This window comes from Chiloscyllium punctatum, chromosome 47, assembly GCF_047496795.1.
Source record: "Chiloscyllium punctatum isolate Juve2018m chromosome 47, sChiPun1.3, whole genome shotgun sequence".
Classification (NCBI taxonomy): Eukaryota; Metazoa; Chordata; class Chondrichthyes; order Orectolobiformes; family Hemiscylliidae; genus Chiloscyllium; species Chiloscyllium punctatum.
This window is the reverse complement of record NC_092785.1, coordinates 30,394,081-30,410,980: the sequence shown is the minus strand read 5'-3', so window position 1 is coordinate 30,410,980 and position 16,900 is coordinate 30,394,081. Positions and strand designations below refer to the sequence as shown.

At 57.3% G+C, this 16,900-nt stretch overlaps 1 protein-coding gene across 1 annotated transcript; it reads left to right on the top strand.

Moving 5' to 3' along the window:
• The first annotated feature begins 6,601 nt into the window (after positions 1-6,601).
• On the top strand, positions 6,602-15,048 carry selenoh (selenoprotein H). Its single transcript, XM_072564747.1, has 4 exons — positions 6,602-6,712; positions 8,564-8,777; positions 11,507-11,630; positions 14,731-15,048. Exons 1-3 carry the CDS (start codon positions 6,602-6,604, stop codon positions 11,605-11,607), a joined length of 426 nt encoding a protein of 141 aa, XP_072420848.1. The 3' UTR covers positions 11,608-11,630; positions 14,731-15,048.
• The last annotated feature ends 1,852 nt before the right edge of the window (positions 15,049-16,900 follow it).

Genomic DNA, 16,900 nt, shown 5'->3' with positions numbered 1-16,900 from the left:
CTCTCGCCCGTGTCAACGCTCATCTGTGTCCACATACAGCCCTTTTATTGCTGTTCCCCATCAGGGTCACGGCGAAGTGGGGGGGGGAGCTCGACACTGATTAATAAAACCAGAGAATGAACCACGTCGATGCTGTAAATCAGAAACCGAAATTGCTGGAAAAGCTCTGGCAGCGTCTGTGGAGAGAAATCACGTTTCGGGTCAAGTGTTGGATTCCCGAGGGGGAGAGGCAGGGAGGCTGGAGGAACACAGCAGGCAGGGTCAGGAGGGGGTGGAGAGGTTGGTATTTCGGGGTGTAACCCTCCTTCAGGACTGGGGGGGGGAGGGGAGGGGGGGAGAGCTGCAGATTGAAGGGGGTGGGAGGGGGAGCAGGGTGGGGAACGAGTGAAGACAGGTCGAAGGTCCGGCCTGTGGTTGGTCAATGGGGGCGATGGGTCTGGTTGGTGGCTGGGAGCTGTGGAAGGGTGGGGGGGGGGGGGGGAGGGGCCGGGAGTCAGGGGGGATGGGACAGGGGGTTATTGGAATTCGGAGAAGGTTGGGCCCTCCAGGCTGAAGGCCGCCCAGACAGAAGGTGAGGTGTTGTTCCTCCAGTTGGTGGGTTGGGGCAATGGAGGGGGGTCGAGGATGGAGGGGGAGGGGGCTAGTGGACCTCTGTCTGACCCTGAAGGACTGTTTGGGGTCTGGGATGGAGATGAGGTGGGTGGGTGGGTTACCAGCAGGCTTTGCATCTTTCCCAGTTGCTGTGGAAGGTACCTTTTGAGGGCTCGGGGAGGGAGGGGATGTCGGTGGGGAGAGTGGCACTAACCGAGGACCCTCGAAGGGGACGGTCCTTGCGGAAGGCAGAGAGGGGTGGGGATGGGGGGAAAGATCTCCTTGGTGGTGGGGTCTCGTTGGAATTGGTGGAAGTGTTCAAAGATGATGTATTGGATGCGGAGACTGGTGGGGTTGGAAGGTCAGGACAGGTTCGGGGAGGGGCGGGGGGAAGCTTTCAGTCTTGTGTTTGGGGAGGGGGGGGGGGGTTCGGAGGAGTGGAACAGGGAATGGAGGGGTCTGTCTGGAGACCCAATTGATGGGAGCTCAGAAAACGTCCGTTTTATGGGCACGAGGGAGGGGGGTAACAGGTGAACACGAGGTGGGGATCGATCCCAAAGAGACCGATCCCAAAGAGACCGATCAACAGTTGGATAGACTAAGGAAGGGGATAATGACCAGGATAGGTGAGGGAGTGGCTGTTAATGGAGACTGTTCGTGGCGAACAGTTACAAACCCCCCCCCATCACCAGGTTATAGGCCGACAGGGTCAATTGGAAGCTCTAGCTTTCAGGTGGTTGTGATGAAGGGGCGTCACTCCGAAAACTAGTGCTTCCAATTGACCCTGTCGGCCTATAACCTGGTGTTGGGGGGGGGTTTGTAACTCTGTCCGCACCAGCCCCACACTGGCACTCCCTCATCATGGCTTTGTTACCACTGTCTGCTGTTAACACCCAACCTGTTTATGAGCTGCGAACAGTCTCCATTAACGGCTATTCACCCTCCCAACCAGATCGTTATCCACTTCCTTGGACCGCTGTCTCCATTTACTGTTTACTCCTTGTTACCCCCTCCCTCCCTCCCTCCCCCAGCCCTACCTTCTGCATAGAAACCGACGTTTTCCTGGCTACTATTAGTTCAGAGGAAGGGTCACCAGAACCGGAGAGTTAACTCTGATTTCTCCCCTCAGATGCTGCTGGACCACTCGCCATTTCCAGATCTTTCTGTTTCTGTGTGTGTGTGTGTGTGTGTGTGTGTGTCTGAGAGAGAGAGAGAGAGCTCTACACTGTATCTAACCCCCCCCCCCCCCAATGCTGTCCCTGTCCCTGGGAGCGCTGGATACTGACACTGGGTATAAAGTGGGAGGGGGACACACTGTCAGGGGATGTAGAGGAGCTCTACACTGTATCTAACCCCCCCGTGCTGTCCCTGTCCCTGGGAGCGCTGGATGCTGACACTGGGTATAAAGTGGGAGGGGGGACACACTGTCAGGGGGATGTAGAGGGAGCTCTACACTGTATCTAACCCCCCCCCCCGTGCTGTCCCTGTCCCTGGGAGTGCTGGATGCTGACACTGGGTATAAAGTGGGAGGGGGGACACACTGTCAGGGGGATGTAGAGGGAGCTCTACACGGTATCTAACCCCCCCCCCCCCCCCCGTGCTGTCCCTGACCCTGTCCCTGGGAGTGCTGGATACTGACACTGGGTATAAAGTGGGAGGGGGGACACACTGTCAGGGGGATGTAGAGGGAGCCCTACACTGTATCTAACCCCCCCGTGCTGTCCCTGTCCCTGGGAGCGCTGGATGCTGTCTCTGGGTGTTGATGGGAGAGGGAGAGTCTGGGATGGGTTGATCCTGAAGGTGTCCAGCAGGTGGGAGACACCGCCCCCTTGCACGTTTCTCCGTGAGCCACTCACCGCCCTGACGTGGAATTACACCGCCCTTCCTTCATAGTCGTTGGGTCAAAACCCCGGAATTCCCTCCCTCAGGGGCATTGTGGGTCAACCCTAGGCAAGTGGACAGCAATAATTCAAGATGGCCGCTCACCCCCCTCTGCCTTCTCAAGGGTAGACAGGGGTAGCCTATCAATACTCCCACACATGAATTAAAAAAACCCGACTCCTAACTCTGAGCTGATGGCTTCCTGCTCCTAGACTCCACCACAAAGGGATATAACCACCTCACGTCTCCCTGACCAAGTCCCCGACAAAAATCTTGTACGTTTCAATAATTCTTACAAATTGCAACCCGCTCAACCTCTTCCTCATAAGACAGTCCCTCCATACGTAGTGAACCAGTACTGGACCGCTCCCATTACCTTAAACAAGGGACCAGAAGCTGTCCAGACTAGTTTACGGTTTTACCAAGGCCTCCTTATCTTCATATTCCACTCCCTTTGAAGTCAAGGCCAACTGATGAAAATTTCAGAAAAATAAAGAATCTAACCGTCACTGAATCCCCCTGCTACCAACATCCTGGGGGTTACCATTAACCAGAAACCCAACTGGACTCTCCACATAAACCCAGTGGTTACAAGAGCAGGGTCAGAGGCTGGGAATCCTGCAGCGAGTAACTCCCCTCCTGACTCTCCCCCCCCCCGAAGCCTATCCCACCATCGACAAGGCACGGGTCAGGGGGGGTGAGGGAATACCCCCCCACTTGCCCCTGGATGGGGGCAGCTCCAACAACACTCGAGAAGCTCGACCCCATCCAGGGACAAAGCAGCCCCCCCCCCCTGCTGGATTGGCCCCACACCCACAAACACCCCCTCCCCCCCCTCCCTCAGTAGCAGCAGGGTGGACCATCTACAAGGGGCACTGCAGAAACTCACCAAAGACCCTCAGGCAGCACCTTCCCCCAAACCCACGGCCCCCACTCCCATCCAGAAGGACAAGGGGGGCAGCAGGTACATGGGAACACCACCCCCCCCCCCCCCCCCCCCCCTGCAAGTTCCCCTCCGAGACACTCCCCATCCCGACTCGGAAACATATCGCCGTTCCCTTCAGGGTCAGAATCCCGGAATTCCCTCCCTCAGGGGCATTGTGGGTCTACCCACAGCACATGGACTGCAGCGGGTCAAGATGGCCGCTCACCCCCCCACCACCATCTCAAGGGAGGGGTGGGGCAACTAGGGACGGGGCAGTAAATACCAGGCCCAGGCACACCCCACGAGTGAATAAAGGTACCCATCCAAAGCTGCTTAGATTTAACTGATCTCGGCAAAGCGCGTCGCACTGAGAGACCTTGGGAAGGTGCAGGATAACCGGTTCCAAAGGCTGAGCCAGGCCCCAGAACAAAACACAGGCGTCTGTATTTTCTCTCCTCAGAATTTAAACCCTGAAATCCAGGTATCATTTGGGGTTTACCCACACTCCAAGGTCAATATGTCCTCCCTTAAAGTGTGGCGCACAGATCTGCTCACAGATGGGGGTCTAACCCGAGTCTTGTCCAACTGCAATATAACTTCTGCATCCTTGCGCTCTGGTCCTCTCGGTACAATGATACATCTTTAAAACCGCGCTCAGCCTGAAGGGGCTGGTCACAGATCATCGAACTGATTGGACTGGCACAGACTGACCACAGACAGATTGTCACCCTGATAAACAGGAGGGTGACGTGCTTTGGGAGAAGGAACAGGACACCGGCGTGCTCAAGGGATGGCAGGTCACTGGGGAGCTCAGAGGAACAGAGGGATCTTTTCGACTTGTCCACAGATCCCCGGACGGGGAGGGGATAACGGGGCGGTTCGGAAGGAATTGTGGGACGCTTGCCTTGATCAGTCTCTGGCCTGTACTGACAGAGCAGGGAGGACCTACTGGAGCTGTCCAGGACTCTGGTGAGGGTCCCACCGGGAGCACTGAGTACCCTTCTGGTCCCCACACTCTCGGGAGGATGGGATTGTGCTGGAAGGGAGGGAGCAGAGGAGGTTTACCAGGATGTTGTCTGTGATGGGAGCGATTCAGAGATTAGATATGCTTGGGGTGTTTTCATTAGATCAGAGACAGCTGAGGCAGGTCCTGATAGAGGTGTGTTTGGATTTGAGAGGTTTGGACAGGGTGATCAGAAAGCACCCATTCCCGCCCCCTACCTCCCAGCCCCCACCCCCCCTACCCCACCTAACCCCCACCCGCCCATCCCCCTACCCCCCCTCACCCCCCTACCCCCCCTCTCACCCCCCTACCCCCACCCCTCAACCCCCTACCCCCACCCCTCAACCCCCACCCCTCAACCCCCACCCCTCAACCCCCACCCCTCAACCCCCACCCCTCACCCCCCTGGCTTAGTCAAAGGGTCAATAACAAGGGGACATAATTTTGAAGTAAAGTAAGGGGGAATTGGAAGACAATTTGCACTGGTTGGCACATGGCTCAGTGGTTAGCACTGCTGCCTCAGGGGACCCTGGTTCGATTCCAGCCTCAGGTAACTGTCTGTGTGGAGTTTAAACATTGTCCCACAGTCCAAGCATATGCAGGTTAGGGTGGATCGGCCGTGCTAAATTGTCCCACAGTGTTCAGGGATGTGTAGGTTAGGGTGGATTGGCAGTGCTAAACTGTCCCATAGTGTTCAGGGATGTGTAGGTTAGGGTGGATTGGCCGTGCTAAATTGTCCCACAGTGTTCAGGGATGTGCAGGTTAGGGTGGATTGGCCGTGCTAAATTGTCCCACAGTGTTCAGGGATGTGTAGGTTAGGGTGGATTGGCCGTGCTAAATTGTCCCACAGTGTTCAGGGATGTGTAGGTTAGGGTGGATTGGCCGTGCTAAATTGTCCCGTAGTGTCAGGGATGTGTAGGTTAGGGTGGATTGGCCGTGCTAAATTGTCCCACAGTGTTCAGGGATGTGTAGGTTAGGGTGGATTGGCCGTGCTAAATTGCCCCACAGTGTTCAGGGATGTGTAGGTTAGGGTGGATTGGCCGTGCTAAATTGTCCCATAGTGTTCAGGGATGTGTAGGTTAGGGTGGAATGGCAGTGCTAAATTGTCCCACAGTGTTCAGGGATGTGTAGGTTAGGGTGGATTGGCCGTGCTAAATTGTCCCATAGTGTTCAGGGATGTGTAGGTTAGGGTGGATTGGCCGTGCTAAATTGTCCCATAGTGTTCAGGGATGTGTAGGTTAGGGTGGATTGGCTGTGCTAAATTGTCCCATAGTGTTCAGGGATGTGTAGGTCAGGGTGGATTGGCCATAGGAAATTGCCCAGAGCGCTCGTTGCATTAGTCAGGAATCGAGTAGGTGAGTGGGTGTGGGTGGGCTCTCTTTGGAGGTTTGGTGCGGGCTGGAGGGCCTGGTTCAATGATGTAGGGTATTGAATCTAACTCAGTGACTTGACTGGGGCATGCTGATGGGAAGGTGGATCACTGATTTTAAAGACGAGGTACCTTTTCAAGGTTTATAAAGTCATGAGGGGCAGTAAGTAAAGGCAGGTGTCTCTCCTCTGGCTGGGGAGGGGTCGTATTTCAATTCAAGGGGAGGGGTGAAAGGTTTTTAAAAAGACACGAGGGGCAACGTTTTGTTTTGAACACACACACGGGGAGTGTGCGGAATGTAGGAAGTGATGGGTGCGGGTCCAGCCGCAACGTTTAAAGGGACGTTCGGATAAGTTTAACGAGTGAGAATCGCTCGGGAGGGAGATGGGCCGAGAGCAGGGGGCTGGGACCGGTTTGGACCGGGGACGTTGGGCTTGCACGGACCGGATGGAGCGAAGGGTCCGTTCCTGTGACCCTACGTGTCACCAACACCCCCCCCCCCCCTCCCCCACCCCCAAGAATGAACGCCAAACAAAACAAAATTGGATGATGCCAAAGGCGGCAGGAGAACTCGTGGGGGGGTGTGGAAGGATGTGTCGGCGTACTGATCTGGAAACCCCACGCCAAGGGCTTGCGTCGGCTCTGAGTGGGCAGCGGTGTACTCTGGGACTGAGCCCTGCCGGGTTCAGCCTGGTCCAGAGAGTCGGTCACTGTAACACCCCCTTGGCACCCTCAGCCTTCCCCCTCCCCACCAACATTCGGTGGACTAGCCCCATTGTATCAGTTCGGAATTTCCCGCCAGCGTTCTGCCATTCTGTTCCGAGTGAGCCACATGGCTCAAGCACAGAAGGAGGTAGCTGGTGCTCCCTCTACCCCCTCGCCACCCTCGCCACCAACCAGCGGCTCCCCAGCCAACCAAACCAGCCTGGGCACTGGCCTGAAGGTCATCTTTGAGCACTGGTAATTATCACAGTCCATATTCGTGGCCTCTGACCAGCGCTTGGCAGCCTTGTGTAGATACGGGAACAGACCCTTGGCACCAAATCCGTCCGCGCCCCCCCCCCCCCCCCACAAACGTCAACCGGTCCCAGTTGCCTCCCAGCCAAGCCCGTATCTCTCCGAACCTCCCGGCTCGCACCACCATCCAAATGCCTTTCAAACGCTGCAGGGGCGTCTCCATCTCCCGCTGTCCCAGGGGTCCATTCCACCCCCCCCCCCCCCCCGACGGCCCTCGCTCTGACAAAATGGACGGTCCAGTCGGGCGTCCGGACAGTGGGGAGCCCAAGGGTGTTGGTGGCGGGGGGTATTCCCCATCCCAAGGCAGCACCTTCCCCCAAACCCACGGCCCCCACTCCCATCCAGAAGGACAAGGGGGCAGCAGGTACATGGGAACACCCCCCCCCCCCCCACCCTTCCTGCAAGTTCCCCTCCGAGACACTCCCCATCCCGACTCGGAAACATATCGCCGTTCCCTTCAGGGTCTGAATCCTGGAATTCCCTCCCTCAGGGGCATTGTGGGTCTACCCACAGCACATGGGCTGCAGCGGGTCAAGATGGACGCTCACCCCCCCACCCACCCACATTCTCAACGGGGGGGCAATTAGGGACTGAGGGGGAAATACTGGGGCCAGCCAGTGGAACCTATATCTAATGAGAGAGTTATTTAAAATAAAGTTCAATGATGGTAATGGCAAGGGGTGGTGGTTAGATTATCTCTTAACAGTCACAGAGATGTAGAGCACAGAAACAGACCCTTCGGCCCAACCCCGTCCATGCTGACCCAGATATCCCAACCCAATCTAGTCCCACCTGCCAGCACCCGGCCCATATCCCTCCAAACCCTTCCTATCCATATCCCCATCCAAATGCCTCTTAAATGTTGTCATTGTACCAGCCTCCACCACATCCTCTGGCAGCTCATTCCAAACACGTACCACCCTCTGCGTGAAAAAGTTGCCCCTTAGGTCTCTTTTATATCTTTCCCCTCTCACCCTAAACCTATGCCCCTCTAGTTCTGGACTCCCCCATCCCAGGGAAAAGACTTTGTCTATTTACCCTATCCATGCCCCTCATGATTTTATAAACCTCTATAAGGTCACCCCTCAGCCTCCGATGCTCCAGGGAAAACAGCCCCAGCCTGATCAGCCTCTCCCTGTAGCTCAAACCCTCCAACCCTCGCAACATCCTTGTAAATCTTTTCTGAATCCTTTCAAGTTTCACAACATCTTTCCGATAGGAAGGAGACCAGAATTGCACCCGATATTCCAACAGTGGCCTAACCAATGTCCTGTACAGCCACAACATGACCTCCCAACTCCTGTACTCAATACTCTGACCAATAAAGGAAAAACATACCAAACGCTGCCTTCACTATCCTATCGACCTGTGACTCCATTTTCAAGGAGCTATGAGCCTGCACTCCAAGGTGTCTTTGTTCACCAACACTCCCCTTACCGGATGGGGACATTGAGCGGTGTGAATGTTACTTGTCAATTTCTTTTCCGAGATTGATGCTCATGGAACGAGAGGACCTGCGAGGACAGCAGGAGGCCATTCGGCCCATCCCGCAGTCCTTCCACTGACAGCCCTACCACCACGAAGCATGACCCTGGCAAAGCACAGCATCCGAAGAGCAGGAGAGTGGACGTTTCGGGCATAAGCACTTCATCAGGAATGAAGTTCAGTTCCTCGGATGCTGCCTGACCCGCTGCGCTTTTCCAGCGCCCCACCCTCTCCGCGTCTGACCTCCAGCATCTGCAGTCCCCTGCTTTCTCCAGGTCTATCACCGCGATAGGGTCTGAGTGAGGCATTAACGGTAACCATACCGCTCTCTCTCTCTCTCTCTCTCTCTCTCACACACAGCACCAGCTGACAGATCTACCACCGAACCGCGAAAGCTCTCAGTGAGGCCTTGTGTAAGGAGTTCGGAGGCCTCGAGGTGCTACTAAATCCAGACAAACCCCGAAAGAACAGCTTCGAGGTCACCCTGGTAACACCAGAGGGCAAGGGTGAGACTCAGCACACGACTGTGTGGGAGAGGGGGCTGGGTGCACTGGGATGGACAGTGGGATTGACCCTCCCTCCCCCCCTCACTCTCAGGCAGCACCTTCCAGACCCTAACCCCTCGAGTGACCCTACCTCCCTCCCCCCCTCACTCTCAGGCAGCACCTTCCAGACCCTAACCCCTCGGGTGACCCTCCCTCCCCCCCCTCACTCTCAGGCAGCACCTTCCAGACCCTAACCCCTCGGGTGATCCCCCCTCTCCCCCTCACTCTCAGGCAGCACCTTCCAGACCCTAACCCCTCGAGTGACCTCCCTCCCTACCCCCCTCACTCTCACCACCTTCCAGACCCTAACCCCTCGAGTGACCCTCCCTCCCTCCCTCCCCCCTCACTCTCAGGCAGCACCTTCCAGACCCTAACCCCTCGCGGAGTGAAAAGGTTTCTCCTGGTGTCTCTCAGTGCTCCTGTCACCAATCCCCTTCAATCCTTGTCCCTCTGGTTCCCCATCTTCCCATCAATGAGAACAGATTCTCCCTCTCGACCCTCTCCAGCTCCCCCCCCCCCCCCCCACCACCTCGCGATCTCAAACCCCTCGATCGAATCTCCTCTCGATGATCTTGTCTCTGAGGAGACCAGGCCCCGCCTCTCCGGTCTATCCCAGTCTCTGAGGGCCCACATCCCTGGGATTATCCACGGGGATCGTATCCACACCCTCTCGGATCCCTTCCCCACCCCTCTGGTTCCCAAAAGGGCTGGGCCCACATCCCTGGGATTACCCACGATACAGGACAAGGCGAAGTGAAGGTTAAACATGTAAAACCCTTCAGGACACTGACAGATTGACAGTGACAGGCTTCCATCTCCGGCCAGGTGGGATATTAGTCTCAGGTAATGGAGTCGGCCATTTTGGATTAGAACCAGGACCAATGACTTGACTTGGAGGCTGGTGAATCGTTGGATTCTCCCTCTCACACCCACCCCCACCCCCACCTATTGAATCCAAGAACCCAGACAGTGTGGAAACAGGCTCTTCGGCACAACATGTGCTAACTGAGCCTCCGAAACGTAACCCACACACACCCATTCCCCTACCCTATTACTCTACATTTACCCCAGACTAATCCACCCTAACCTACACATCCCTGAACACTGTGGGACAATTTAGCACGGCCAATCCACCCTAACACACACATCCCTGAACACTATGGGACAATTTAGCACGGCCAATCCACCCTAACACACACATCCCTGAACACTATGGGACAATTTAGCACGGCCAATCCACCCTAACCTACACATCCCTGAACACTATGGGACAATTTAGCACGGCCAATCCACCCTAACCTACACATCCCTGAACACTGTGGGACAATTTAGCACGGCCAATCCACCCTAACCTACACATCCCTGAACACTATGGGACAATTTAGCACGGCCAATCCACCCTAACCTACACATCCCTGAACACTGTGGGACAATTTAGCACGGCCAATCCACCCTAACCTACACATCCCTGAACACTATGGGACAATTTAGCACGGCCAATCCACCCTAACCTACACATCCCTGAACACTACGGGACAATTTATCACGGCCAATCCACCCTAACCTACCCATCCCTGAACACTGTGGGACAATTTAGCACGGCCAATCCACCCTAACCTACACATCCCTGAACACTGTGGGACAATTTATCACGGCCAATCCACCCTAACCTACCCATCCCTGAACACTGTGGGACAATTTAGCACGGCCAATCCACCCTAACCTACACATCCCTGAACACTGTGGGACAATTTAGCACGGCCAATCCACCCTAACCTACCCATCCCTGAACACTGTGGGACAATTTAGCACGGCCAATCCACCCTAACCTACACATCCCTGAACACTGTGGGACAATTTAGCACGGCCAATCCACCCTAACCTACACATCCCTGAACACTAAGGGACAATTTAGCACGGCCAATCCACCCTAACCTACACATCCCTGAACACTATGGGACAATTTAGCACGGCCAATCCACCCTAACCTACACATCCCTTTACACTATGGGACAATTTAGCACGGCCAATCCACCCTAACCTACACATCCCTGAACACTGTGGGACAATTTAGCACGGCCAATCCACCCTGACCTACACATCCCTGAACACTGTGGGACAATTTAGCATGGCCAATCCACCCTAACCTACACACCCCTGAACACTGTGGGACAATTTAGCACGGCCAATCCCCCCTAACCTACACATCCCTGAACACTGTGGGACAATTTAGCATGGCCAATCCACCCTAACATTCTCTTGGAATCATAAAGATGAACAGGTTGGGGGTGAGTCCAGAACCAGAGGGCATAGGTTTAGGGTGAGAGGGGAAAGATATAAAAGAGACCTAAGGGGCAACTTTTTCACCCAGGGAAACCTGGGAAAACCCACCCAGACACGGGGAGTGTATGCCAACTCCACACGGACGGTTGGCCTGAGGCGAGAATCGAACCCGGGTTCCCTGAGGCAGTGGTGCCCACCGCTGAAGGACACTGAGGCGGTGAGATCGTTGGATATTGAAGGGTATGAGGACCGGCTGGGAAGAGGCGTTGGGGGTCGGAGGGAAGCAGGACAAGTGCCACAGGGAGAGTAATGACTGACGGCTCAATCAGTGTCTGTGAAGCAAGGGTGTGGTCATTGGAATGGGTCCGGTCTAATGTCTCCCCGCTTTCCTGTCTCTCTCCCCGCAGAGGTGGTGCTGTGGAGCGGAATTAAGAAAGGACCACCTCGCCAGCTGAAGTTTCCGGAAACCCGAGCAATGTTGGAAATCATGAGGAAATCCGTGCAGTAACCTGAGGGAAAGGCACCCTTGGGGTGAGACAACTGGCAAACTGTCGGAGGGTCAGTGCTGAGGGAGGGCCGCACTGTCGGAGGGTCAGTGCCGAGGGAGGGCCGCGCTGTCGGAGGGTCAGTGCCGAGGGAGGGCCGCGCTGTCGGAGGGTCAGTGCCGAGGGAGGGCCGCGCTGTCGGAGGGTCAGTGCCGAGGGAGGGCCGCGCTGTCGGAGGGTCAGTGCCGAGGGAGGGCCGCGCTGTCGGAGGGTCAGTGCCGAGGGAGGGCCGCGCTGTCGGAGGGTCAGTGCCGAGGGAGGGCCGCACTGTCGGAGGGTCAGTGCTGAGGGAGGGCCGCACTGTCGGAGGGTCAGTGCTGAGGGAGGGCCGCACTGTCGGAGGGTCAGTGCTGAGGGAGGGCCGCACTGTCGGAGGGTCAGTGCTGAGGGAGGGCCGCACTGTCGGAGGGTCAGTGCTGAGGGAGGGCCGCACTGTCGGAGGGTCAGTGCTGAGGGAGGGCCGCACTGTCGGAGGGTCAGTGCTGAGGGAGGGCCGCACTGTCGGAGGGTCAGTGCCGAGGGAGGGCCGCACTGTCGGAGGGTCAGTGCCGAGGGAGGGCCGCACTGTCGGAGGGTCAGTGCCGAGGGAGGGCCGCACTGTCGGAGGGTCAGTGCCGAGGGAGGGCCGCACTGTCGGAGGGTCAGTGCTGAGGGAGGGCCGCACTGTCGGAGGGTCAGTGCTGAGGGAGGGCCGCACTGTCGGAGGGTCAGTGCTGAGGGAGGGCCGCGCTGTCGGAGGGTCAGTGCCGAGGGAGGGCCGCGCTGTCGGAGGGTCAGTGCCGAGGGAGGGCCGCGCTGTCGGAGGGTCAGTGCCGAGGGAGGGCCGCGCTGTCGGAGGGTCAGTGCCGAGGGAGGGCCGCGCTGTCGGGTCAGTGCCGAGGGAGGGCCGCACTGTCGGAGGGTCAGTGCCGAGGGAGGGCCGCACTGTCGGAGGGTCAGTGCTGAGGGAGGGCCGCACTGTCGGAGGGTCAGTGCTGAGGGAGGGCCGCACTGTCGGAGGGTCAGTGCTGAGGGAGGGCCGCACTGTCGGAGGGTCAGTGCCGAGGGAGGGCCGCACTGTCGGAGGGTCAGTGCCGAGGGAGGGCCGCACTGTCGGAGGGTCAGTGCCGAGGGAGGGCCGCACTGTCGGAGGGTCAGTGCCGAGGGAGGGCCGCACTGTCGGAGGGTCAGTGCCGAGGGAGGGCCGCACTGTCGGAGGGTCAGTGCTGAGGGAGGGCCGCACTGTCGGAGGGGTCAGTGCTGAGGGAGGGCCGCACTGTCGGAGGGTCAGTGCTGAGGGAGGGCCGCACTGTCGGAGGGTCAGTGCTGAGGGAGGGCCGCACTGTCGGAGGGTCAGTGCTGAGGGAGGGCCGCACTGTGGGAGGGTCAGTGCTGAGGGAGGGGCCGCACTGTCGGAGGGTCAGTGCCGAGGGAGGGCCGCACTGTCGGAGGGTCAGTGCCGAGGGAGGGCCGCACTGTCGGAGGGTCAGTGCTGAGGGTGTGCCGCACTGTCGGGGGGTCAGTGCTGAGGGAGGGCCGCACTGTCGGAGGGTCAGTGCTGAGGGAGGGCCGTGCTGTCGGAAGGTCAGTGCTGAGGGAGCCCCCCTGTATCTAACCTGTCGCTGTCCTGGGTGCGCTCTGTGCTGACACTGGGTATAAGTTAGTGAAAGGAGTTGGTGGTCGTGTGGGACGAGACTGTGGAGAAAGAAGGTGTTTGGAGAATGTCAAGCGTTTGTGACATAGAGGAGGGTACGGAGGATAATAACTTCAGGGAAGGTAAGGGGGAGCAGGAGGAAGAGTGGGAAAGGGGGTGAGTCGTGGGAGATGGGGAGTCTGATGTTATCCAGGGGAACCCTGGTCAGATGGATCTCGCTTCATCAGGGTGGAAGGCTGTTTCTCACTGGAGCTCTGTGTCTCGGTGCATTCCCCAGGGATTATCGCTCAGCCCCTGCTTCTGTGTAATACTCATCAATGATGTCTTTATGGAATCTAGGGGGGATAGGGCAGCAGGTCTGTGGGTGACGCAAAGATTCACTGACTGGCCAACACTGAGGAGGAAGGTTCCAGAAGGATATCCAACGGGATTGGCCAGAGGGGGCAGATCGGCGGCTGATGGGAATGTCGCCCCGGATAAACGCGAGGGGTAAACGCGGTTTGGAAGAAGGAGCGGGACAAGGCAGAGCTCGGTGATCGGCAGGTCGCCGGGGAGCTCAGAGGAACAGAGGGAGCCTGGGATTCTTGTCCACAGATCCCCTGACGGGGACGGGATAACGGGGCGGTTCGGAAGGAATTGTGGGATGCTTGCCTTGATCAGTCGCCGGCCTGTACTGACAGAGCAGGGAGGCCCTGCTGGAGCTGTCCAGGACTTTGGTGAGGGTCCCACTGGGAGCACTGTGTACCCTTCTGGTCCCCACACTCTCGGAGTGATGGGATTATGCTGGGGGGGGTGGGAGTTTGGGGAGCAGAGGAGGTTCACCAGGACGTTGTCTGGGATGGGAGCGATTCAGTGACGGACAGAGACTGGATAAGCTCAGTGAGTGGAGGGGGGAGCGGGGGGGGGGGGGGGGGGGGGGCAGAAACCTGATTGAGGAGTATAACATTATGAGGGGCATGGACCGGGTCAACGGGAAGCAGCTGTTCCCCTCTGTGGGAGGGTCAACAACGCAGGGGAAACCGTTTTAAAGTGAAAGGCAGGAGGTTTCGAGGGGATTTGAGGACAATTTCTTATTCCCAGTGGGTGGAACGCACTGCCTGGGAGGATAGTTGAGGCGGGAAACCTCACAACCATTGAAAAGCTTTCTGAAGGAACACTTGAAACGTCACCACGTTTGGGGGATGTGGGCTGAGTGTGGGAAAGTCGGACTGGTGTCGGTCATTGCATTTCTTGGCGGTACAGACCGAAAGGGTCTCTTTGGGACTCTGTGTGTGTGTGTGTGTGTGTGTGTGTGTGTGTGATTCTGAGGTGGGGTTGGGGTGATGGGGGGAGGGAGAGAGAGAGAGAGAGAGAGAGAGGACATGAAGCAGCAAGGGGGCTGCGGGGTGGGGTGGGGAAGCAGGGAGAGATGGCTGACTGCGTTCCAACTCTATCCATGTCTGTCTGTCTGTAGGAATTGGACCAATCACCATTCCTCTGCGATGGTGCAGTAGTAATGACGGAGGAGCGAGTAATGAATCTCAAAAGTTCCCTTGCTTCACCCGAGGCCTACACCTGGAGGAGACTGCGCCAGAGAGTTGGCGGGAATGGTGGCCCTGACCCAATCTCACCTCAACTCCCCCTCCCCACACTCTTCCCTCCCCACCAAAACCTTGCCTCAGGAGTGCCAGTCACCCTCTGATCTCAATACCAGCCGCCTGGATGTATGACTTGATTGGCTCTCCCACTAATCTCCCCATCACGGATCTTCCGTTCACCACTTTCATAACTCACTCCCACCTTTATTCCACAGTAAAGTCGACACAGAAACTTCATTTGGTATGAGATCAACAATGATTTCTTTCTGGGAGTGCTGGATGCTGACACTGGGAATAAAGTGGGAGGGGGACACACTGTCAGGGGGATGTAGAGGGAGCTCTACACTGTATCTAACCCCGTGCTGTCCCTGTCCCTGGGAGCGCTGGATGCTGACACTGGGAATAAAGTGGGAGGGGGACACACTGTCAGGGGGATGTAGAGGAAGCTCTACACTGTATCTAACCCCCCCCCCCCCCACCCCGTGCTGTCCCTGTCCCTGGGAGCGCTGGATGCTGACACTGGGTATAAAGTGGGAGGGGGGACACACTGTCAGGGGGATGTAGCGGGAGCTCTACACTGTATCTAACCCCCGTGCTGTCCCTGTCCCTGGGAGCGCTGGATACTGACACTGGGTATAAAGTGGGAGGGGGGGACACACTGTCAGGGGGATGTAGCGGGAGCCCTACACTGTATCTAACCCCCCCGTGCTGTCCCTGTCCCTGGGAGCGCTGGGTGCTGACACTGGGAATAAAGTGGGAGGGGGGACACACTGTCAGGGGGATGTAGAGGGAGCTCTACACTGTATCTAACCCCCCCCACGTGCTGTCCCTGTCCCTGGGAGCACTGGATGCTGACACTGGGTATAAAGTGGGAGGGGGGGACACACTGTCAGGGGGATGTAGAGGGAGCTCTACACTGTATCTAACCCCCCTGTCCCTGTCCCTGGGAGCGCTGGATACTGACACTGGGTATAAAGTGGGAGGGGGGGACACACTGTCAGGGGGATGTAGAGGGAGCCCTACACTGTGTCAGGAATACTAAATGCTGGTGCAGGTTTTCGATGGGAGAGTGACAGTCTGCGCTGGGTTTAATTGTGGAACTGCCCTGTGGATGGGGACTCGGTGATGGTGAAGAGCCAATGTGAACGGAGCTGGTATCGATGTGTTGGCTGTGCTCGACACTGAATCAGGGACAGTGAGGATCTGCCCCTTCCAGGGGTTACACCACATTCTCCCTCAACAAGCACTCCCTGCCCCACACCCCCTCACTCACACAGACACACCCTCACACAGACACACACTCACACTCACACAGACACACACACACACCCTCACTCACACACACACCCTCACACAGACACACACTCACACACACACACCCTCACACATACACACCCTCACACAGACACACCCCCTCACTCACACATACACACCCTCACACAGACACACCCTCACACAGACACACCCCCTCACTCACACAGACACACCCTCACACAGACACACCCTCACACAGACACACCCTCACACACAGACACATACACACCCTCACACAGACACACCCTCACACAGACACACACTCACACTCACACAGACACACACACACACCCTCACTCACACACACACCCTCACACAGACACACACTCACACACACACACCCTCACACATACACACCCTCACACAGACACACCCCCTCACTCACACATACACACCCTCACACAGACACACCCTCACACAGACACACCCCCTCACTCACACAGACACACCCTCACACAGACACACCCTCACACAGACACACACACCCTCACACAGACACACCCGCACACAGACACACACACCCTCACACAGACACACCCTCACACAGACACACCCTCACACACAGACACATACACACCCTCACACAGACACACCCTCACACAGACACACCCTCACACAGACACACCCGCACACAGACACACCCTCACACAGACACACACCCTCACACAGACACACCCTCACACAGACACACCCGCACACAGACACACCCTCACACACAGACACATACACACC